The 24130-nt window shown below is 46.0% G+C and overlaps 1 protein-coding gene across 1 annotated transcript in view; it reads left to right on the top strand.

The window, feature by feature from the left end:
- The first annotated feature begins 3990 nt into the window (after positions 1-3990).
- Positions 3991-24130, top strand: part of CELF6 (CUGBP Elav-like family member 6) — a 239295-nt gene continuing 219155 nt past the window's right edge. The window contains exons 1-2 of the mRNA XM_061595758.1: positions 3991-4522; positions 19489-19571. Coding sequence (XP_061451742.1) covers positions 4192-4522; positions 19489-19571 — 414 coding nt within the window. The 5' untranslated portion in view covers positions 3991-4191. The remainder of the gene's footprint in view (positions 4523-19488; positions 19572-24130) is intronic.

Here is a 24130-nt window from a genome sequence, read left to right as displayed (position 1 = left end):
CAGTGAGGATGAGCCCATTGAAAAGTGCCCTTGGGCTGAAAAAATGTTCCTCACTGTTGCATGACACTGTGCAGGCAAGAAAGTGCAACCAACTCACTTATGCCTATAGTCATGCGCTCAAGGCATCTGCCAATGGCATGTGAGCATGCTCCTTTATGAGTCAGTTAACATTGCCCTCTTTTTCACTCATCCTGATAGAGAGTTCCAGGTCAGCTGCCCAGCCTCTGATCCATGGGCCCTGTCCTAGTACTTGCTTTGGACTGGCCTGACATGCCTCTAACATGCCTCTCTCTCTCTCTCTCTCTCTCTCTGAGTGTGTGTGTGTGAGAGAGATGTTCTTTCCTCCAGCATCCTTCCCAGGTGAGCGCTGGTGTGGTTTTCCCCACTGGGGACCTTTGCAAAGCTGTGATTTGGAGGATTCCCACTAAATCAGGTCATGGCACAATCCCTCAGTCACAGGTTGGCGCCGACATTTGCTATTTGCAGAGTTTGTATTTATAGAGATGTGAGTATGTGGCCTGAACAGGCGTGAGCGATGCAGTGGAGGTGGCAGTGGTTCTGTTGGCAGAGAAATGACAAACTTGTCATGGGGGAACCTGTTTTATTCCAATATGTCAGGAAACAGCAGGGCCAGGATAGGAAACCCTCAGCTCTGGGTGTGGCTGTCCTATGTGGTGAACCTCCAGAGCTGTGGGCTGGAGCACACACTTAGGCTGTGGGTGGGGAACCCCAAGCCCAGGGGCCAAAAGGGGCTCTCTAGATCTCTCTGTCTGGCTCTCGACACTCTCCCCAGGCCATACCTCTCATGTGCTCTGCTCCACACCCTCCTCTGATTCTTTTGCCTGGCTGAAATGTGCCCTTGAATGCGCATAACTGCTTGCCTGGATGGAGAAATGTTCATGTTGACATCTCTGGCTCATGTGCGGCTGGACAGCAGCTTATTGTGCGGAGTCACAGCCACTGTCCGACCCACTACTGATGTGTGGCCCCCAGAAGGCTTCTCAGTAGGGAATGTGGCCCTTGGACTGAAAAGTGTTTCTCACCCCTGACCTATGCAGTGAAGAGCTGCCAGGATCTTAACAGGCTCCACCCACCCAGGCTGGCCACTGTGCCCTTCTATGGAGGAAGGCCTAGAAGGAGCTCCCTGTTCAGTCTGGGATGTTGCCTGAACAACAGTGGTCCTCCTTGCCATAATGTATTTCTCAAGTGTTCTTTGGCTCTGACCCATGGCTGGCTTCCCCTCTGCCAGCTACCTACACTGAGACTTCACGCACGGCTGTCAGTGCCAGCTGGTGGCTCCGTGTCAGGGGGGCTGTGGAATCTCCTCCGGGTTTATGTCAGAACTTTTAAGGAGCTGTCCAAGGTGCTGACTAGTTTGGACTAAAACCCAAAGTGGATTCCATGGCCTCACTGACATGGAGCCACCAGCCACCACCGACAGCTCTTAACAACATTTACACGTATGCATTGTGTGAAGTACTTTTTTTTGTCAGTCCTAAATCTCCTGTCAAACAGTTTCACTGGGTGACCTGATTATGGGAAAAAGAGGAAAATGTCTGTCCACTCACTCCACACCCTGCATCGTTGCATAACCCTCTATCATATCTAGGGGTGGATGAATCTGTCAATTTCAGTTCCTCATTTTGTTGTTGTTATGTGCCTTCAGGTCGATTACGACTTATGGCAACCCTATGAATCAGCAACCTCCAACAGCATCTGTCGTGAACCACCCTTTTGAGATGGAATAGAATCTTTCCTAGCCCAATGCTTATTTTGGTGCAGGATTTTGTCAAGCCTCTTAAATTTTAGTTGATTTTTTTTAACCTCTATTGCCTCCATGCTATTTAGTGTGGACCTCCAATAGCATCTGCCATGAACCACCCTGTTCAGATCTTGTAAGTTCAGGTCTGTGGCTTCCTTTATGGAATCAATCCACCTCTTGTTTGGCCTTCCTCTTTTTCTACTTCCTTCTGTTTTTCCCAGCATTATTGTCTTTTCTAGTGAATCATGTCTTCTCATGATGTGTCCAAAGTATGATAATCTCAGTTTCATCATTTCAGCTTCTAGTGACAGTTCTGGTTTAATTTGTTCTAACACCCAATTATTTGTCTTTTTCACAGTCCATGGTATGTGCAAAGCTCTCCTCCAACACCACATTTCAAATGAGTTGATTTTTCTCTTATCCGCCTTTTTCACTGTCCAACTTTCACATCCATACATAGAGATCAGGAATACCATGGTCTGAATGATCCTGACTTTAGTGTTCAGTGATACATAGGTTCTCATTTTTCTAATCTTAAATTCAGATCTCCACATTTCCACGCCAGTTTATATTTTATTTTTTGAACAGTGTCCTCATGAAAATTCATCAGCATGTGGGTGCAAGTTTCTCCTAACATACACATTTTGCAAATAAATCTTCTCAACTATGGTGCACTTTTATCTGCTATTTTCATGAGCATGCACATTTTTATGCACACTTTATTGTATGCATTCTGGTACACGCTACTTGGCTGGAGGATTGCATTGCAAAATTCAGAAAAGTGCGTATTTTGAAGGATGGCTGCGTTTCAGTACACATATTATTTTGGAAAGTGTAAATTCAATGCAAACTGAACTGAATTTCTCTCCCATTCCTAATCACATCCATGTTTTTTCCAAACTAAAAAGCTCCAAATGATGTAGCCTAGGGATGGGAATCTGTGGCCCTTCGGATGTTATTGGACTCCATCAGCACCAGACAACAAGGCCAAAGGTGATGAGAACTGGAGGGCCAAAGGTTCCCCACACATGCTCTACACTGACTGGTAATGATTATTCCCAGCCCTACCTGGAGATGCCAGGGATTGAACCTGGGACCTTCTGCATGCAAGGCAGATGCTCTACCACTGAACTATTGCCCTATGAACTAGGGTACTCCAACCTCCCCATTATTCTGGTTTCCCTTTTGTGCACCATTTCCAGCTTTCCAATATTTCACCCAATTATAGGAAAATGCTTTGCATTGGGAGCAACATGAGCAGGTGAGCTCTTAAGCAGCATTTCCATGCAGAAGATGGATGGATGCAGAATTAGCAACATTCATACAGGCATCACATGGCAATGTTTACATAGATACAGTAAGATATGTCTCTCCCTCTGTCTTTTAGCTATCTCTTATCATTTGTATTTTAGTACTGCGGTTTTACCGTAGCCATATTTGGGCCTTCTGTTTGTGGATAAAACCTACATGTGAGCACGGAAGAGTGGGGATGAATATACTAAGCTCCACATGTTGGGGGGTGAAGACCAGAAGCAAGGATCCCCCTTGCACTATATTGAACCCTGCATAATGGGGTTCTAGACTGTGCGGAGAAACTTCCCACAAGTAAAGGAGACACTGCACTCCCACTTTTCTTTCTCCAGGCAAGCAAGAGGCATTATCCAGAGGTGGTGATGGTGTGCCCTCTGCACATGCTCATTTGCCAGGCTGAGTTCCAGCATTAAAAAAAAAATCAGTTCTCTAGGCCAAACTCTGGGTGATAGGAGGAAACCTTGTTGACAAGGGGGACTCCTACTAGCTTGCCCCATTCTAAGCGTCCTGTAGCAGGTGCCCCAAATTGCAAGTGGCCCAACCAACCCCCTCCTGAGTGCATGTGGCCCCTTCTCGCTCTCTCCCCCCTCCAATTACAGTTGGCCTCTACCAATGCCCACTCGGGGAGGGCCTAGCTTCCTCAGCAAGTCTCCTTCCCCTCCCCTCCTTCCCTTGCTTGAGTTTGGCCTCTCTACCGGGGTCGCTCCCGCCGCTGCTATGCTGCCTCCCTTTCTCCCTGGGCTCGCCTCCCTGCCTTGCTAGCTAGCTAGCCAGCCCCGCCCCTCTCCCTTCCCGCCTTCCCTGATTGGCCGAGGCTCCCCCCTTTATGCTAATCTTACGCGAGTAGTCCAGGGCCAGTCAGCTGACGTCATCCGGCCCAGGGGCGGCCGCGAGGGAGGGAGGGAGAGAGGGCGCTCAAAGCGAGGGGAAGCCGAAGCCAAGCCGAGCCCGGCCAGGGAGGAGAAGAGGGAGGGGGGCGGTTGAGAGATCTGGGCTCAGGGCGGAGAGGGGGAGCCCGGGTGGGCAGCCCCCTCCCCCTGCTCCCGCGCGGCGCAAGCAGGCAGGACTGCCGGGGCGGGGCAGGCGGGCGGGGCGGGGCAGAGCTGGCTGGGAACATCATGGCTACTCTGGCCAACGGGCTAGCGCAGCAACAACCTCCCCCCGGGCCCCCGCCCCCGCCGCCGCCGCCTCCTCCCCCGCCTCCGCCGCCGCAGGCGGAGAGCGCTGCCTTCAGCACCACGAACAGCTCCGGGAGGATGAACGGGCTGACGACGCCGACGCACGGCCAGGGGGGCACCATCGCCATGAAGGACCACGATGCCATCAAGCTCTTCATCGGGCAGATCCCGCGCAACCTGGAGGAGAGCGACCTGAAGCCGCTCTTCGAGGAATTCGGGAAGATCTACGAGCTCACCGTCCTCAAGGACCGCTTCACCGGCATGCACAAAGGTACCGAGAGCCCAGCGGCGCGCCTCTCCCTCCCTCCCTCCCCGCGCGGGGTGGATCCCTTTCTCCTCCTCCTCCTCCTCCTCCTCCTGCCACCGCCTCGGCTACTCCCACCACGCCTGCCCCTGGCCGAGCGAAAGGGCCAACAAAGGGATGATGATTGCTGCTGCCGCCACGGCCCCCGCTGCCGCCGCGTTTTGTGTACGCGAGGCTCGGGAGAGAGGAACGAGGGAAGCAGGCAGGCAGGCAGGCAGACTCTGGGCATGTTTACTCGGGAGTCAGCCCCACGGTGCTCGAGAGGGCTCACTCCCAGGTGAGCGTGGACGGGATTGCAGGCTAACAATCCGATCCTGTACATGTTTACTCAGAAGTAAGGCCAACCGTGGTCGTGGTAGGGAGAGACCTAATCCCCAAATAAACGTGCAGAGCCTTGCAGCCCAATCCTGCGCGTGCTTCTTCAGAAGTAAGTCCTACTATGTTTAATGGGGCTGATTTCCATGTGTAAATAAGTGTGCGCAGAGGATTGCAATGTGAGTGTGTGTGTAGCAATTCATAAGCAAGGAGGAAATTATATATCCTCTTGAGAGATAGAGAAGGCGAACCACCTCACCTCCTCCCCTGCCATCTCCCCCCATCTCAAAACATGCACATATTTCATGTGTATAAAGTTGGGTCACATGGAGTGCCTGGGGGAGGGGAAGAGAGAGTAGTAGTAGAAGCAATGGAGGCTGGTGGCTCCAATGTCAGTGGGGTGATGAATCCACCCCAGGGTTTAATCCAAACTTTAGTTCAGATTAAAACATGGAGCGGATTCACCGCCCCACTGACATCGAAGCCACCAGCCTCCAACTGAGTGGAAGGATGTGCATGCTTATGCAAGAGGAATAGAAGGAAATCCTTAAACCCAGCCCTGCTGCTCAAAAGTCATCCTTTGGATCAGGAGGAGATTAGTACTTCTGGCAAAGCCCCCTCCCTGTTACTCTGTTCTTCCCACTTAAGTTATTACTGTCTGCAGTCCTGACCATCCATTGCTGGAAGCAAGCCCCTTTGAGCCCAGTTGGGCTTTGTTCTGAGTAAACATGCAAAGTTGGGCTGGATGAAAAAAGCAAGTGTGTGCGCGTGCATGCGTGCGTGTTTTCAGGCAAAAGAGTGTAAGGCAGATATGTGTGAGAGTAAGTGCGGGAGCTTGAGAGGGTGGGGTGGGGAGAGATTTGTAAACAGAGACAGGAAATAGATGTCTTCTGAATGGGGGAGAGGAGGAGGTGGAGATGGCTGAAAGGGGCTTCCTCTCCCTGGAAAGTTTGGTCTGATGGGTTTATGTGACATACAAGGAGGATTACGGAAAGCCATATATACAGCAATGGCTGTGTGTGCAATGGGAGAGGCAGATGGTGCATAAACACTGACTAGACAAGGGTAGGAGACCTATGGCCTTCCAGATGTTGCCGGACTCCAACTTCCATCAGCCCCAGCCAGTCAAGGATGGTCAAGGATGATGGGAGTTGCAGTTCCAAACAATATTTGGAAGACCACAGGTTCCCCACCCATGGATTAGGAAATATGCCTCAGCAGTGACTGGATCTAGAGGTGTTAGCATACCTGTAAAGGGGCTACTGCTTCCTTTCTCCTGGTTGAGTGAGTTTGTGTGCAAAGTTCAGTCGGATGAAAAGTGTATGTAGGTGTGTGAGCATGATAATGGGCTGACAATGCTGATGTTTCCAGTAACAATAAATATTATAGGACTGGCATCTTGAAATTAATTTCACTAGTTGCTGAAAACTAGATGGCAGAGTCCATGGATGTAGTCGATCAGGATCTCAGGACTCCTTACTTTTTTGGGAGTAGGATCCCTATGTCTCCAGCATCCTACAAGCCAATCAGCATGAAAGGGGAGTGTGTTAGCTACTGAGAAGAGTCTTCTAGCATGTTTCCTTGTCCCTTCCTACTGATTGGAGCCAATCAGATTGAAAGAAGGTGAATCAGCCATTGAGAAGGCTCTTCTCATTGGTTAACACTCTCCCCTTTCATGCTTATGGGCCCCTAGGGATGTCTGCTGTTGCAGGAGAAGGCATTAACAAGATCTCATTCTTAACCTAGCAGCAAAAAAAAGGGGGGGGGAGAGGATGTGGCTGTGACTAACATGAAGGGACCCTGCACTTCCAAATTTGCCACTACACTACTGGCAGAGTCTAGAGATGTAGTTGTAGACGCTTTATGGACACTAGTCCATCTTATCTCAAGAAATCAGTGTTTATATCATGGATCTTAATTGTCTAGTCACCAGCAATTTGTGGAATTAACGTCAAGGTGCTGGTTCTGCAATATTCATTGTTACTAGGAACCGACAACCCCATATGTCCTTCACAAGTATGTAATTTAATAGACAAGTGTGTGTGTGTCGTGACTCATATTGGTGTGTGGTGCTCAAGGAGTACAGTACTTTGTTGCTTCAAAGTTAGGAAGAAAACGATGAAAAGTGCTTATAAAACATCTCATGGTGCACGTGCTAACATAAATTGTAGCAATATGATAGGATAGACATGCTGATGTTAATTTCATTGAAGGAGAGAAGTCATGTAGATGCCAGGAAAATGTCCTAAATTTGTGTACCTGTTGGTGATTTCTAGTAACAGCTGCAAAAATGGGGCATACAGGAAGTGAATGAGTGATTTCATAGAGGACACAAGTTTGCCTCTGGATAGATGCTTCCACTTCACACTTTTTCTCCCAAACAGCAGATTGTTTTACTCTAGGTTAGGTCCACTTTTTAGAACCTAATAGTAGAAGGGTCTCTCTTGTCCTTTACGTACAGTTATAAGACATCTTATGTGTATCACAAACTTTTTGTTGTTATTATTCCATGAGACTGTGTGAATAGGGCTTTACTCCCATGCACCCTTACCTTTGAGCAAGCCCCATTAAACTTAGTGGGATTTGCTTCTGCATAAACTTACTCCCAGTAAATGTGCATTGGATTTGGATGTAAGGCTGTGACTCCATGCGTATCTACCTGGAAATAATCCACACTGAATTCAGTGGGACTTGCCTTCAAGTAGCTGTTTTCAGAGTTATCACTGTCCTATGAAATACAATTTCCCTATCCTTCAGGTTGACACTTTTCTGGTGAGTGGAGTAGGGTGATATATAAAAATGAATAAGATTTAAGTCAGGATAGAATTGGAATTTTAGATCACATCTTGTTCCAGTGCATACCATTCTCTTAACAACAAAACAGCACACACAGGCCTCCCTGCTTTTGTAACTTTTCCCCAGGCTGCCTGTTTTGAAAAGTGTTCCTTCTGAACAGAAAGCAACAGCTTGGAAATGGATGGTTTTCTGTGGTGCAAACATGTAGTATGTAATTCATAGGAAGACTATATCTTAATTTCTAGCATCTCCTAGATAGATTTTCGGAAATGATATTTTTAAACTGTAGGTCTTCGGTTCAAAGGTATACACCAGATGATGGAAATAGACAAGGATGTAGGTTAGGGCAATAAAAGATAGAAAAAATATTAACATTTGGAGAAAGCTTTCCTCCACCCCCAAAGCAAGCAGGCAGGCAGGCCAGTTTATCTCTGTTGCTAAACAGCAGTGGAACAGGAGGTTCTTTGTCATCACAATAAATAAATATGAATATCATGTTCCAAACATCAGACCTTGGGATTGATGAAGCTGGGTTAGATGCTGGAGTTTCTAGGAAGTCATATGAAATTTGACTTAAATATACTGGGATGCTGCTTGTGATAATTGTCAGATGCACAAATACTCTTTATGCATTAATATATTTGAAAAGTCTCCAGTGATTCACTGGTTCACTCTTCAGGCACTCTCCTATCAGGCACCCTGTGGAAGAGTATACTTTAGACACATCATGAGAAGACATGATTCTCTAGAAAAGACAATAATGCTGGGAAAAACAGAAGGGAGTAGAAAAAGAGGAAGGCCAAACAAGAGATGGGTTGATTCCATAAAGGAAGCCACAGACCTGAACTTACAAGATCTGAACAGGGTGGTTCACAACAGATGCTCTTGGAGGTCGCTGATTCATAGGGTCGCCATAAGTCGTAATCGACTTGAAGGCACATAACAACAACAACAATGGAAGAGTAGGGGTGCAGTTGTCCCCCCATCCTCCAGTAAGAAGTCCGCATTTCTTACTGCTGGATTATTATTAGTTTACCTCCCCAACCCTGTCCTACATATTTGAAACTCTGCAGGCCAGAAAAGAAAATGAAAACTCCTCTCTCCTTGTAAATACGTTGCTCGATCAATGCAATTAAATGTCATCATTCATCTAATTAAGGTGCTCATTAATTTTATTCCTCTATCCAAATATGCATTGTTCATGGCTTCTTTGTTCAGAAGGCAAGTAAGTGGAATGGAAGTTTTAGGATTGTTTTGAATGAAGCAAAGCTACTGCAGCCAAACAACCTCTATCTGTCTGTCTGTCGGGTCGGCAGTCTGCATCCTCCTGGCTACAAGGCTTGCTTTCCCTTGCTCTTGAATTGCTTCTATTTGAAGGCGAGATGGTTGCAGTTATTAAGAGTTATTAATACTTAATCACCTGGCAGATTTAATTGTGCCAATATTAAAAATGCATCAATGTCAAATTTCATTCATTAAATATTTACATTTTTGAAGGGAAACTGTTTTGCTGCTGTTTTAATATCATTTTAGGAAGCTTTATATAGGATCTAATTAAAAAAACTGCTAATGATGTGGATCATATGCTGCAAACCTAGCAAAATTGTTGTTGCTCTGTATTATGGAAAGGCTAGCAAAATACCCATGCTTGGATTAATTTCTATCAACGATAAGGGGTGGGTAGAGTCTCTGTCTGGGCTGCTATATTTTCATGGCAGCTTTGCAAAGCCGTGCCATAAATGGTACAGGCAAGAAAGGAAAACCAAACCCATGCAGACCATACTCATGGCAATGTGGACTTGCAAAACCTTAACCAAGCTCCCCCTGGGAGTAAGAACTCACAAGGGTGAGTCAGTGTTGAGCAGCCTTCCCTCCTTCAGACCTTTTGATTCACAGCCTACTATGTGTGCCAAGAAAGAAGAGCCTCTAGCAGTGTTACTCATGCACACCTCAACAGTCCAAGGAACGTTCAGCAGAACTACTCACAGTGTGTAAGGTGCTAGTAAGCACCTCTGAAATGAGCAAGGAGATACTAGGGCAAATGATAATTCAGTGCCAGGTAGGGATGGGGGTGAAATTTGATTCAGTTTGCATTTAAAGGCACTTACCTAATTCGCACCTCCCGAAATGCAGCCGTCCCTTGAAATTTGCACCTCTTCTCTGATTGTTGCAGTGCAGTTCTCCAGCCGAGCAATGTGTACAAAAATGCATATACTAGGGTAAAATGTGCATATAAATGCTTGTATCAGTGAAAATGGCATGCAAATGTGCATTATATTGGGGGAAAGTGCTGTGCAAAAATGTGTATAGTAGGCAAAAATTGCACACAGAATGTGTGTTTTAGCAAGATTTCCCTTAGCCCTCCTTTAGAGTCAGCCTTTTTGCAGCCATTTCTGGTGTAAAGTTTTGCATTTCTGGGTTGGCTCTTGGAGTGTGCCAATGAATATGTGAAAATATTTGCTCATGATATATAGCAGCCCATACAACTTTCCTGAAAAACAATCTTGGGGGTTGAATTAAAAACACCACCACCGGGGGTCATCTCTGAGTAACATGTACAGATGACCCATTATGCTGAATCATTCACTTCTGAACACCAGTTGCCAGGAATCACTAGTGGGGAGAACACTGTTGCACTCATGTCCTGCTTGCCAGCTTCCCATAGGCATCTGAGAACAGGATGCTGGACTAGATGGACCTTTGGCCTGTTCCAGCAGTGCTCCTCTTGTTGCAATCACAAGGTAATCACAAGAACCCTTTTAAAACTGACCATGGATACAGCTAGAGGTTCCATTGGATTTTTTCCTACGTTTCTTTTTAGCTGGCATTCCATGCTATCAACCTCCCTAAGATGCTGAAACAGGAAGTCAGTCTACCTGCAAGAGGCAGGATTCTTTTCGCAAGCCAGCATGACCCCTGCAGAGCCGCATTTGCTTCCATCCCTTCTTTGGACTGGCATCCTGATTTTCCCTCATCTCACAACATCACGTTGCTCTGCGGGGATGCCAGGCTGGCTTTGTAAGCTGCCCCTCCCCCGCCTCTTTCTCGGGTCAGAGCTGCAGCCTTCCCTCTCACCCCTCGTGCAGAATGGGACGAGCCAGTTGCCATTAGGAGCCAAGCAGGAATGTTTGCGGCCGTCTATGATTGGCTTCTGAGACCATCGTTTTGCCTGCTCCGTACCACTGACCTAAAGAGTTGTCTCAGGGGGAATTGATACTGGCTTTTCTATCGCAACCAGCATGCAGTGAGGCTAGGAAGGGGCTACGCTTGGTGGGCACCCAAGCTGCCAACTCCACCATTCTTACCAACTGGCCTGATGGGGAGTGGAAGTGGATATAACTTGGGCACTCACGGGTTCATCTCTCTGAATGCTGGACAGTGTGTGTGTGGGATGTTCCTCAGTCATGCCTCCCTTGGCTTCCCATTTGAGCAAGCAGGCTATGAGGGATACCGGTCAGTTTAGTATCTGATCAGACAGCCTTTCCCAACCAGTGTGCCTCCAGATGTTGTTGGACCACAACTCCCATCAGCCTCAGCCAGCATTGCCAATGGTCAGGAAAGATGGGAGTTGTGGTCCAACAACATCTGGAGGCACACTGGTTGGGAAAGGCTGGATCAGAGGCTCTGAGTTGGGGTAGTGCTGCCCAGGTGAGGCTCTCATTGCTCCCTGGCCTGCACTGTTCTTTTCCTTGCAGGTCCTTGATTTTAAAAAAGGTTGCAGCCTTTAGCCCTAAAGCATTTTTCGTGTGCTCATTTCAGGTGTGGGAGCAAGTGCGGCAGGCTGGAGGAAGTTAGTAAAATTTGTTTTCATTTGATACATTTATTTTAACTGATTTTAAGATTACATTTTTAAACTGTTGTAACCTACCCTGGAACCGCACTGTGAAGGGCAGGTAAAAAATCTAATTAAATACGACTACTACTGCTAATAATGTAGGCCAGGAGGTACGATAGACAGTGAATGCTGTACTCATCCTCTGAGTATGTTTGGTGTCTATTAGGTCCTTTACAATAGGTGATCAAGGCTGGGCTTTTGCATTCCTCAGACTCCCTGACCCCCCTGTCCAGGAGTGCTGGACTAGTTAGGATGGTCCCTTCTTGAATAGTGATGAATCCGGTTGGCTTCCAGACTCCTTGGCCAGCTGTCTTATTGTATCCATAGTCAGCTTCTGAAATAGGGAGTTTGCTTGGGTTGTCTACAGAAGAGTTTCTGAGGTCCTTTCCCCTCTTGCTGGAGTCCAGAGTCTGTTAGTTCAAATCCCAGCTCGTGTCTCCTGGGTGTCAAGGGCCAGCTAAAGATCACCCCCACAGAGAGTGGCTCAGGGGTTACGTGCCCTGCCACCTGTGCAGCCGTGAGCAAGCTGCATAGTCCCAAGAAGCCCAGTTGCCCACAAGCCGGCAGTTGCGGACAAGGAAGGGTCTGGCTTGTGCAGCTGTGGCAAGCTGAGCAGGCCCTAGCCAGCTGGAGAGGACTAGCCTCAGAGGGAGGCAATGATAAACCCCCTCTGAATACCACTTACCATGAAAACCCTATTCACAGGGTAGCCATAAGTTGGGATCTGCTTGAAGGCAGTCCATTTCCATTTTTCAGAGTGCAGGCTTCCACATGGTTTTCCTGCGAGCTGCAGGCAATGGCAAATGGAATAGAGATGAAAGAAGACTCCTAAAGAGTCTATACTGAATGCAGCTTAGTGTACATTTAGAACTCCATCACTATGTTGGCAGTGGTGAGATCCTATTTGGGGAAGGGCTGTAGCTCGGTGGTAGAGCATCTGCTTTGCATGCAGAAGGTCTCAGGTTCAATCCTCAACATCTCCAAGTAGAGAGAATCCTGTCTGAAATCCTGGAGAGCCGCTGTCGGTCAGTGTAGACAATACTGAGCTAGATAGAGCAATGGTCTGACTCAGTATAAGGCAGCTTCCTATGTTCCTATGTACTTTCCAATCACCATTGCATGTACAGGATCATGAGTGGCTGAACATTTCTAAGTCATTAAGGCAGCCTTGCAAATAAGCCCACAACAGTTACTAGCCTGCCTTTTTTTTTAAAAAAAAGGAAAACTAGCATTTTTATGAGGCTAGTCACTTGCATTTCTGTTCTGGCTCTGGAGGAGAGGGAGGCCCCTCCTTCCACAGCCAGCATGAAAATCAGCAGCTAAGAAAATAATTTTCTTCTACCAAAAGGACTGACAGAGAAAGAATGGAGAGCTTCACTCCTTGTCTGCCAGTCACCCCACTCACCCGTATGGTATTTCTTGTCACTTCTGGCTACCATGCTAATGGTCAAATATGAGAACCAATTAAGAGGCTCTTCCCACGTGCCTCCTCCCCTAGCTAAAAGAGTCTGTCAAATGTTGTTGGATGAACTTCAGTTGATGACCTATATAAAAGGTGCTTGGTGCAATTGCCCAGTCACCTCCTGCCCATCAATGGCTAATTCTAAAAGGTTGAGAAGAGGGCTGCACATTAAACATCATTATTGGATCACTAAAGCAAGGCGTAGGAACAGCTGTGTCAAAAGAAAGAGTAATGTGACCTCTGTTGAAGAAGTCCACAGTAGCTCCTTGCAAGTTGTGTTTATCATGCATATTGCCATCTCAGTATGTAGGGCATTTGAGAGAGTACCAGGGAACAGGTTCTTGTCTGAGGGACCTTTGTTGTTGTTATGTGCCTTCCTTTGTGTTCCCAGGAGCTTTGCCAGCTTTTTAGACCAAGTTGCACAGTTTCTCACTCCCTCATGTTGTTATGAGGGCAATCCGTGGTTGTTGTTGTTATGTGCCTTCAAGTCGACTACGACTTATGGCGACCCTATGAATCAGCAACCTCCAACAGCATCTGTCGTGAACCACCCTGTTCAGATCTTCTAAATTCAGGTCTGTGGCTTCCTTTATGGAATGAATCCATCTCTTGTTTGGCGTTCCTCTTTTTCTACTCCCTGCTGTTTTTCCTAGCATTATTGTCTTTTCTAGTGAATCAAGTTTTCTCATTATGTGTCCAAAGTATGATAACCTCAGTTTCATCATTTTAGCTTCTAATGACAGTTCTGGTTTAATTTGTTCTAACACCCAATTATTTGTCTTTTTCACAGTCCAGGGTATTTGCAAAGCTCTCCTCCAACACCACATTTCAAATGAGTTGGTTTTTCTCTTATCTGCTTTTTTCACTGTCCAACTTTCACATCCATACATAGAGAACGGGAATACCATGGTCTGAATGATCCTGACTTTAGTGTTCAGTGATACATCTTTCCATTTGAGGACCTTCTCTAGTTCTCTCATAGCAGCCCTACCCAGTCCTAGCCTTCTTCTGATTTCTTGACTATTCTCTCCATTTTGGTTAATGACTGTGCCAAGGTATTATAATCCTTGACAAGTTCAAGGTCCTCATTGTCAACTTTAAAGTTACATCAATCTTCTGTTGTCATTACTTTAGTCTTTTTGACGTTCTGCTGTAGTCCTGCTTTTGTGCTTTCCTCTTGAACTTTCATCAGCATTCGTTTCAAATCATTACTGGTTTCTGCTAGTAGTATGGTATCGTCTGCATATCTTAAATTATTGATATTTCTCCCTCCAATTTTCACACCTCTTTCATCTTGATCCAATCTCATTTTCCATATGATATGTTCTGTGTATAGATTAAATAAATAGGGTGATAAAATACACCCGTCTCATACCCTTTCCAATTGGGAACCAATTGGTTTCTCCATATTCTGTCCTTACAGTAGCCTCTTGTCCAGAGTATAGGTTGCGCATCAGGACAATCAAATGCTGTGGCACCCCCATTTCTTTTAAGGCATTCAGTTTAAAATAATTGACAAAGGTGAAATGAGAGAGGAAGGGGTAGGAAGTGGCAGTTAATTTAGAGAGGTGCCCAGGGCCCTTGCCTGGTCCAGCAGTTTTGTTGGGCGAGTTTCAGTTGGTAAGGCCTGAGAGCTGGGAAGGTGCTTGGATGGGTGCAGGTGACCAAACTTGATCCTTCACACATATACCCTGGCTTGTAAAATCTAGCAGGGAGGGAATGATCAGTTGGCAATCCATACATCATTGTGAGAGTTTATGGTTCCTGGCCACCTAAAAGAGATGGTGGTGACACCACAAAAGTGAAAACACGTCCCTGGACCCAGAAGATAGGGATAATTACAGAGTGATTGCGAGTGTCCCCTTCCTGGGCAAGGTTCCTGAATGGGTGGTTGCTGTTTAGATCCAGGCAGTCTTGGATGAGACAGATTTTGTGAATCCATTTCAATTGGTTTCAGTAAGCCCAACTATGGCAGCGAGACCACCTTGGCCACCCTGTAAGATAACCTTTGTTGGAAGAGATAGGGAAGTGTGACCCTGTTGATCCTACTTCATCTCTCAGTGGTTCTTAATACCACCAATCAAAAAGAGAGAGAGAGAGATAAAATCTCAAGTTCTTTTTCTTGTTTTGTTCTTTCCACTTGGGGGGGGGGTTATCAGTGAAGGTTAAAAAAAGTGACTGTACTATCAGAGACCTCTGCAGACTGTTTCTACATTTTAATTTGACTCCCCACGAAGGCCTAAAATAACTACAGGCTGAAACGCTTTGGGCTTTTTTTTATCAATACTTTCCATTGCAGCATCGTGAGACATTCTCTGTCTCTCTCCCACCCCTCTCCCTCCCCCTCCCCCTCCCCCTCTCCCTCTCTCTTTCTCGGGTGCTTACTTCTTTTTGCATTTTTCCTTGATACCATTGACCATGGTATCCTTCTAGAGCAGCCGCCTGAGCCAGGCGTGGATGGCACTATTTTCCAGTGGTTCCACTCTGACTTGACTGGCAGAACTTGGCTTGGCTGCAGCCGCAGAAGAAGGTGCTGGGAAGGTGTTGCTCATGCTCGTGGAGCAGGGATGGGGAACCTTTTTCAGCACAAGGGCTGCAGTCCTTTTGAGGCAGCCTTCACGGGGCCTCATGCCAGTTCTGGGTGTGGCCAGGGGCACAAGCAGGCAGAGCAACAAGTTTTCTTTTTGTGCAGTAGGCTGGTTTCTGCACCCCCCCCATCTCTCCGCCATCTAGGCAACCAAGAAATGTTATCAGTTTCATGGACACATTCCAACCAGGCAAAAACAGTTGGGGGTGACTGTCTCAATCCAGAGAAGAGTATCCTTCTGGGTCAGCTGTCTAGATTGGTGGGGGATGGGAACCCTGAGAAGCTTCTCTCAGTTTCAGAAGAGAGTTCTTGCTCTTCCCTAGAGGAATTATTCTGTGGGATTTCACACAGTTCTTTCTTCCATGCCTCTTAACAATGTAAATGAAGCAGAGGAGAGAAATAATACTGAGATTTGGCACGAAGTGCCCCCGGTATGCTAATGACACCCAGCTCTGTTTCTCCTTTTCAGAGCCAGGTGAGGCGACGAGGTCTCTGAATGACTACTTGAACTGTTCCAGAAAGTGGCAGCTCATTTGTTGCCTGGAGCTAGCCATGTGGAACGTAGAGAATCACTTCTAAAAGACCTTCATTTGTTCTCAGTTAGTTTCCAAGCTCAATTCAAGGTGCCGGGTGTGCATTTCTATAGCCTACAGCCTTATACTAGGGGTGGGGAACCTGTGACCCTTCGGATGTTGTTGGACTCTAACTCCCATCAGCCCCAGCCAGCATAGGCAGTGATCAGGAATGATGGCAGGTGGAGATTAATAACTTCTGGAGAGCATCATAGAATTGTAGAGTTGAAAGGGGCCTATAAGGCCATCCAGTCCAACCCCCTGCTTAGTGCAGGAATCCAAGTTAAACCATCCCTGACAGGTGGTTGCCCAGCTGCCTCTTGAAAGCCTCCAGTGTTGGAGAACCCCTCATTACAGAGTTGCCATATTAACTCCCTAAACCACTAAAGTTTTGGGTATTAAGATTGGCAGAAGGGAGCGTTTTGGTAGTTCCACCACACTTGGGGTTTTTTGGGGGGGGTGACCTGGGAGAGGGCATTCTCTGTGGCAGCTCCCAGGTTGTGGAAGTCCCTTCCCACAAGAGGTGCACCTGGCACCTTCATGATGTAGTTTTCATCATATGCTGAAGATGTACCTTTTTACCCTGGCCTTTGACACCTGAGATATATATTTTCAGGGCCCACCCTCTTCCTGTGTCTGTAATTTGTTTTAAACTGTTTTAACACTGAATTTTAAGATTGCTGTAACCCATCTTGGAACCTTCCAGATAAAGAGTCGTATTATTAATTATTATTACTACTATTGCTACTACTAGCAGCGCCATCTAGATAATGCATGTGGAATGCTTTGAATGTTTGAAAACGCTGTACTAATGCTAAGTATTGTTAATAATGCTAAGTATTCGCAGAAGGATGTCAGAAGCAGTTTTAACACTTCACTCTCAAGGGAAGTGTGTGGGTGCACACACATCTGTGCAACCGTGAGAGAGAGTATGTATTTTCATGCCTAACACTGAGAGAATGTTTATTTATTCCAAAGTTTTCTACTCCCACCTTTCCATCAATTGGACTTCGAGGGAGCTTTATGGACAAATGTTCAAAGAATAAAAGCATAAATCAGAACAAGTCAGAGATGCCATGAACATAGTGCAAAAGGAAATGCTAAATACAAAAGCAAACCATAAATGCCATGGACATAGTGAAAACAAACTAGACAGCAGCTATTAAAGTAATCAAGCAATTCCAAATTATACCTCATAAAAAGCTCAGAGAAACAAGACAGAATTAACTTAGCACATAAAAAAGAAGAAGAATGGATGACGCCAAATGCATTTGGAGAAGGTATTCCATACTCAGGGTCTCACCACAGAAAAGGCCCTGTTCCCTATTTGGCCACCCACTATCTCTGGGGGTGAAGGCAACCAGTATAGGACCCATGTCGATGATCTCAGCAAAAGGGCATACTCATATGTGGGAAGGTGGCCTTCAGAATTTGTATACACTTGTCTGTGTATGTTGAGGCTATGTGTGGTATATACTCCACTTTAAGAAGCAAAAGGGGTACATAGGTGAGGAATGCAGAACTCCCTCAAAATAATCTCTAGGAACATAGGAAGGTGCCTTACACTTACACTAGCTCATTGGTCCTTCTAGTTCAGTACTGTCTACACTGAGTGGCAACAGCTCTCCATGGTTTCAGATAGAAGGCTTTCCTCAAGCCTACCTGGAGATGCCAGTGATTGAACCTCAGATCTACATGCAAACAGGTGCTCTACTACTGAGCTGCAGCTGTTTCCCATATTTGCTCCATCTGGGCTCCAGTACTGGAAGTGAGCCCAGCTGAAGCCAAAGAATCTCACTGCTATAGGTAAGCTGAAGGTGTGTGGGGGAGAGGGGAAGGGATTCTAATAGGTCAGCCTGCCACACCTGCTGCTTCTTAAATGGGACCCCTCCCTGCTTTCTATGTATCAGATTGGGATTTAAACACACGGGGTGGTATTCAAAGCTGATCCTGCTCAGAGTAGACCCATTGAAGTAAAGTGCATGACTAACTTTGGTTCATTAATTTCAATGGGTCTACTCTGAGTTGGACTTAGTTGAATACAATCCAGGATCTGCCCTCATCAGCAACATCTGGCTTGCTCCTTAGAAGCCAAGCACAGAGTGAGAGAGAACATACATGCATGGAGATGCACAATGGTATGATATGCTAGACCTATGGGCCGATGGCTAAAACTGATTGGCCAAGCTTGGAAACAGGAAGCGGCTGTATCCCAAGTCATATATATTTGTCCATTTAGCCCAGTATTACCTACTCTGGTTGGCAGCATCTCACCAGGGTCTTTCTCACCACTTCCTGCCTGACCCTTTTTTTAACTGAAGATACCAGGTCTTGAACCTGGGACCTTCTGCATGCAAACCATGTGCTCTTTTACCGAGCACTGAGCCAGAGAGGTAGGGAACATTTTCTAGTATGAGGGCCACATTCCTTCATAGGAAACATTTGCCAGTGGGTGGAGCCAGAGTGGGTGGGGCCAAAAGGCAAAGTGAGCAGAGCAAAAGATTATCTTTATACAGTATCTTCATATGCTTATCTTTGCATAGTAGGCTACATTCCAACCATGTATGAAAGGTTTCTACATAGACACATACACCTCCCCATCCTCCATCCAGGCAAGCACGTTTCTACTTCAAAGAAACATTTCAGCCAGGCAAAATACACTTGAGGTAGGGGTGGAGCAATCTGTTGACTGCATTCGGCCCCCAGACCTGAGGTTCCCCACCATAGGGGTGGAAATATCATGAACAGAGGTGCTCCCCTAATAACAACAACAAAAGTGAGCTACCCCTATAGTTACCGGCATAGCAGCATGAAGATCTAACATGTTAATCTGGAGGGCTTTTGCACTAATACCAGTGTGTTTGCCTCTGCCTGCTGATTCCAATTAACCAGCCCCTGCTAATCTGTACCAGTTGTCTTAACTCGAATCCCCACTGAGCTGCATACTGACCTGCCGCCAAATTATGCACATCTCTTCGACATGAGGCATAGCATCCCTGGAAGGAAGGATTCAGCTGTTTGGAGGACGGTGCCACATCACAGGCTATGGCTGACTGCACATCATACATTTAAAGCATCTCACTCCCACACATACAATCCTGGGAGCTGTAGTTTGTTAAGGGTGTTGTGAACTGCAGCTATGTGAGAAGTAAACTACAGTTCCCAGAATGTTTGTGTGTGTTGTAAATGTGCTTTAAACATATGGTTTGTAGATAGCATATATTTCATGTATGCTGTATAAGCTTTGCCTTTCTTTTGCTGCTGCAGATGAAGGTGAGGACTGGCCAGAGCTGTCCCTTGCCAGGTGTGACTATATTTGTACATGACTTAATGGAATAACACCTTTTCCCCCCTCCGTCTCTCCAGGCTGTGCCTTTCTTACATATTGTGCCCGGGACTCAGCCCTCAAAGCCCAGAGTGCACTGCATGAGCAGAAGACATTGCCTGGGGTAAGTGATGGTGTCTTTCTCTCTGGTGTAGGCAATATCTACCTCCTTTGGTTCAAAGCCCCGGCCCAGAAGTCAGCAAGTATAACTTTGCATTTGTCTGTTAGAGCAAAAACACAACAGGCCTGAGAGAGTCTTGTAGCTTTAAATATGGAGGCCACAATTCAAAGCACGTTTTGGGATGGATGGATGTCTTTCTGTTCCATGTCAGTTCCATGCATGTTCCATCAAGTCGACTAAACCACAAAAACAAATTTCAGTTAATTGTTTATATGCACTTTGTCCTAGAGCAGGCTTTGCCAGCCTGATGCTCTCCAGATGTTTGGACTATAACTCCCATCTGCTCCTGCCTGCAAAGTGCTGGCTGGGGTTGATGGAACTTGTAGTCCAAAGCATCTGGAGGGCACTAGTTGATGAAGGCTGTCCTGGAATATGTATTTTGTATGCATTTCCCACCAAAATTACACATTTTGCATATCCCCCAAAATGCATTTTTGTACACATTTTCTGAATCAGAACATTCCAAAATTCAGAATAGTGCACAGTCCAACTGTTAACTGCATTCCAATCCACATATAAGTACAGGAGCTGCAAATTAGGTCAGTTTGCTTCAGAATGTGGACTGAACAAAATTCTCCATCCCTAACGTATGCTTATTTGGGAGTATGTCCCATGGAACTCAATGGGACATGCCTAAGGTTGTGCTGAAAGAGATTTATGGTGACATAAGGTGTCATGTACTGAAGCCACAATATTCTGCATCTGATGTAACCTACAAAAGCTAACACCATCATGAATATATTATCTTTAAGTTGCCTTTTTCCTCTTTTTTTATTTTGCAGTGGATAGGAATAATTTTAAGGAAAACCCTTTTCTTTTCTTTTTAACCTGGGCAGTTCAGATGGTTTTTGAGTAAACCCCAAACTTCCATAACGTCCTTATGAATAGATCCCTTTTATCTAGAACAAACTGTGTTTACAAGAACTCTTAGTTACCTGATTCTGTGCAAACGTCTTCTGTGGGGGCCCTGTCAGCAGGGTCTTATGGAAGCAGCAGGCTTGTTTATTTCACTTTTTCATTATCCACGCCCTTTCCATGTCATTTGGATCAAATGTGTTGTTCTGTATTAATGTTTTTGGAGTAGCAGTAAGGTAGCAGATGAGCACCAGTTCTTGAAATGTCTTCTTGAAATGTAGTGTTGGTGGGGATTTGCTTGATGTAGGTGATCTTCCTTCTTCCTAAGAGCACATCTGTACATGCCTACTATTGGGGATCAAAATGTGCATTTCATACTCTTCATGTCTCCTACTATACACTGTGCCTGCAGTGGATTGCTGCTTGTCTGCCCTGGAGTGTGGGATGTAAGGACACATCGATTTCCGTTCTATTCCATATTCGTTGCATGCAGTGCTGTTTCCTTTCTGCTGCAGTTCAGCTTCTGATGAAAACATAATTATTTGCCTCACTGTCTGCGGTGGTGGAATTTTTTTGTAATTAGTTACGTTATAATTACGTCATTCGACACCACCCATTTAAATGCAAAGGCCATTCATTTCGATGCAAGGGAAGCACAATGTAAAGGCAGAGTAGGAGTTATTGATTAAGTATCATTTATGGATTGAAACCAACAATAGCTGCAGGAAATACCAACCCTGTTCACTGGAATGATTTCGATTCTTGGCATGGGGCAAACAAGTGAACATTGGCAATTTCCACTCCCATTTCCGTTGGACTTCTCAGACATCACTACCTGCAGTTGGTGTAGGGCTGCTCCCGGAGGGTGCATGGTTCCAAGAGGCAAGAGCCACATTACCAAAGAGTTTGCCTGTACTAGCGCTTTATTGTTTCTGCTGGTAGAGATGCAACAGCCTTATGTGCTTTGGATATTGAAAGAATGGAGGATGAACTCCTGCGCTGACATACCCTTAGAAGCAGAGTAAGGCTGCAGTCCTATATGCACCTACCTGGGAATAAATCCCATTGAACTCAGTAGGGCTTACTTCTGAGCAGATGTGCATAGGGTTGCCCTGTTGTTCTTGTGGATATATAACTAGGTCTATTATCATTGCCATTGGCAAACGGCAGGGATGTGTATTTTTGTTTTCTCTGTCAAGATCACATCTGGTTCCTTCTCTTTGTTTCAGGTGTGGGGAACCTTTGGTCCTCCAGATGTTGCTGAACTCCAACTCCCATCAGCTGCAGCAAGCATAGTCAGTGGCCGGGGATAATGGGAGTTGTAGTTCAGCATTATCTGGAGGGCCACAGGATCCCCATACCTGCTTATTTGGAGGTCTGCAGCAGGCCCTCATTATGAGTACTCATCTTCTTTCTCTTCCTCCTCCTCCTGTCCCATGGCTCTGAGATCTACCAAGAAGGAGTATTAGCTATTTCTAAGTGAGCACTACTCCCTTTCCTTTCTCCTCTTTGCCTTTCCAAAGCAATTATTCTCTGACAGTATATATTATAAGGTGCTCCATGTAACGTTTAAAGTAGAGCAGTAGTTGAAGCCATCAAATAGGAGCAATGAAGAGTCAGATGCTGTAAGTGTCACACAAATTTAGCAGTGGATTGGAATAATTTGAAAGAAAATACTTTTATCTTTCTTTTTTTAAACCTGGGTACTTCAGATGGTTTTGGAGTAAACCTCAAACCTCATTTTTTTTATAACCTCCTTATGAATAGATTCTTTCTTATCTAAAATAAACAGTATTTATCAGAGCTCTTAGTTAACTAGATTCACTGCAAACCCCTTCAAAGGGTTGGATGGGGAGGGGAATGCTTAACCCTTTCCTTGCCTGTTTTTTTGCTCAGAATTGCCTCCATCAAGCTGGTTCTCCCCTGGAGAAAAAATATGGGTGATCTCTATCTCTTTATCTGTGGGCTGGAAAAGGAAGCAGCGCAGTTGATATGGGGAGAATTTAACATGGTGCCTGTCAGGCCCCTTCCTGTGGTCCCTGCCTTGTCACGGTCCCACCTCAGGGTCCTGGTCTCTTAACTGTTCTCTCACCAGCTCTAGCAAAGATCTCTCAAGATCCCACTGCTACGCAGTACCACTAGACACTCCCTGCAAAACAATATTGCCTTGAGACTGTGCCTTCGTCTCCTCCTGGCTTATTGCTATGTTGTGTCTGGGTGCACTTACAGGCCTCAACCCCCCTGTATCTTTGTGCTTATAAAGATGACAGCCCTGGGTTGCTCTGGATACCTGATGATGTTACACTATCTCTTCACCGCTACCACCATTGATACTGTTTCCCAACCTTGGTATACGCCCTGTCCACCCTCCATAAAAGAGTGTATTAATAACCATCTAGCGCCAGTGGAGACTAGGAGCTCTGATAATAGTGAGGCAGCGGAAGCACTTTGGACAGCTCCTTGAAAGTTTGAATTAAAACTCGGACCAGATTCACTGCCCCACTGACGTCAAAGTCACCAGTCCCCACTGTCTAGCGCCTTGTGTCTATTTGACTTGGAAAGACGTTTTAAAAGGGGGTTGTGGAGGGTGAGGCCAGATAAATCCAAGACCACAAGGCCAGACTGGCTGGGGTTGGTGATAGGGTGACCACATGCAAAGGAAGACGGGACTCCTGCACCTGTAATAGACCTTTGGAAGAAGGAGACAGGGCTCCTGCACCTTTGATAGTTCTGTAGAAGAAAGGATTTCAGCAAGTATAGCTGTTTGTGTAATAGTGAAATTATATAACATGACGAAGGTTGTAATTCAGCAACACCTGGAGGGCCACAAGTTAGCTGCCCTTGATCTAATTATTTCTGCCAACCAAATAAAGCTCTTAGGGGGATTGGGGAGCACACTCCGAAGCTTGTTGGGATCAAAGCTGAAGACTCTTAACAAACTACAATTCTCAGGATTCTTTGGGGGAAGCTGTTTAAAGTGGTGTGATACTGCTTTAAATGTATGGTGCCCTACACAAAGCAGACCCATTGAAATTAAGGGACGTGCCTAATTTAGGGTCACTAATTTCTGTGGATCTACTGTGAATAGGACTTGGAAATAAAAATAAAGATAACCAGGAAGAAGAAAAAAACCAGAAGCATAACAACCCAACGGGATCAATAATGAAGAGAAAAAGAGGAATCATCATTATCACCTGCTGATTACAAGCATCATGTATATCATAGAGATAGTTAGAGTGAAACATCCTGATGAGGGGGAATGCTAACCACACAGAGTTTGGATATGTAAGTTGACAATGGAAATGGACTGCCTTCAAGTCTATCCCGACTTATGGTGACCCTATGAATAGGGATTTCATGGTAAGCGGTATTCGGAGGGGGTTTACCATTGCCTCCCCCTGAGGCTAGTCCTCCCCAGCTGGCTAGGGCCTGCTCAGCTTGCCACAGCTGCACAAGCCAGCCCCTTACTTGTCCGCAACTGCCAGCTTGGGGGCACCTGGGCTCCTTGGGACTATGCAACTTACCGACGGCTGCACAGGTGGCAGGACACGTAACCCCTGAGCCACTCCCTGTGGGGGTGATCTTTAGCTGGCCGTTGACACCCAGGAGACACGAGCGGGGATTTGAACTCACAGACTCTGGACTCC

Source organism: Rhineura floridana, chromosome 14 (assembly GCF_030035675.1).
Source record: "Rhineura floridana isolate rRhiFlo1 chromosome 14, rRhiFlo1.hap2, whole genome shotgun sequence".
NCBI lineage: Eukaryota > Metazoa > Chordata > Lepidosauria > Squamata > Rhineuridae > Rhineura > Rhineura floridana.
This window is presented reverse-complemented; position numbering and strand designations above follow the sequence as displayed.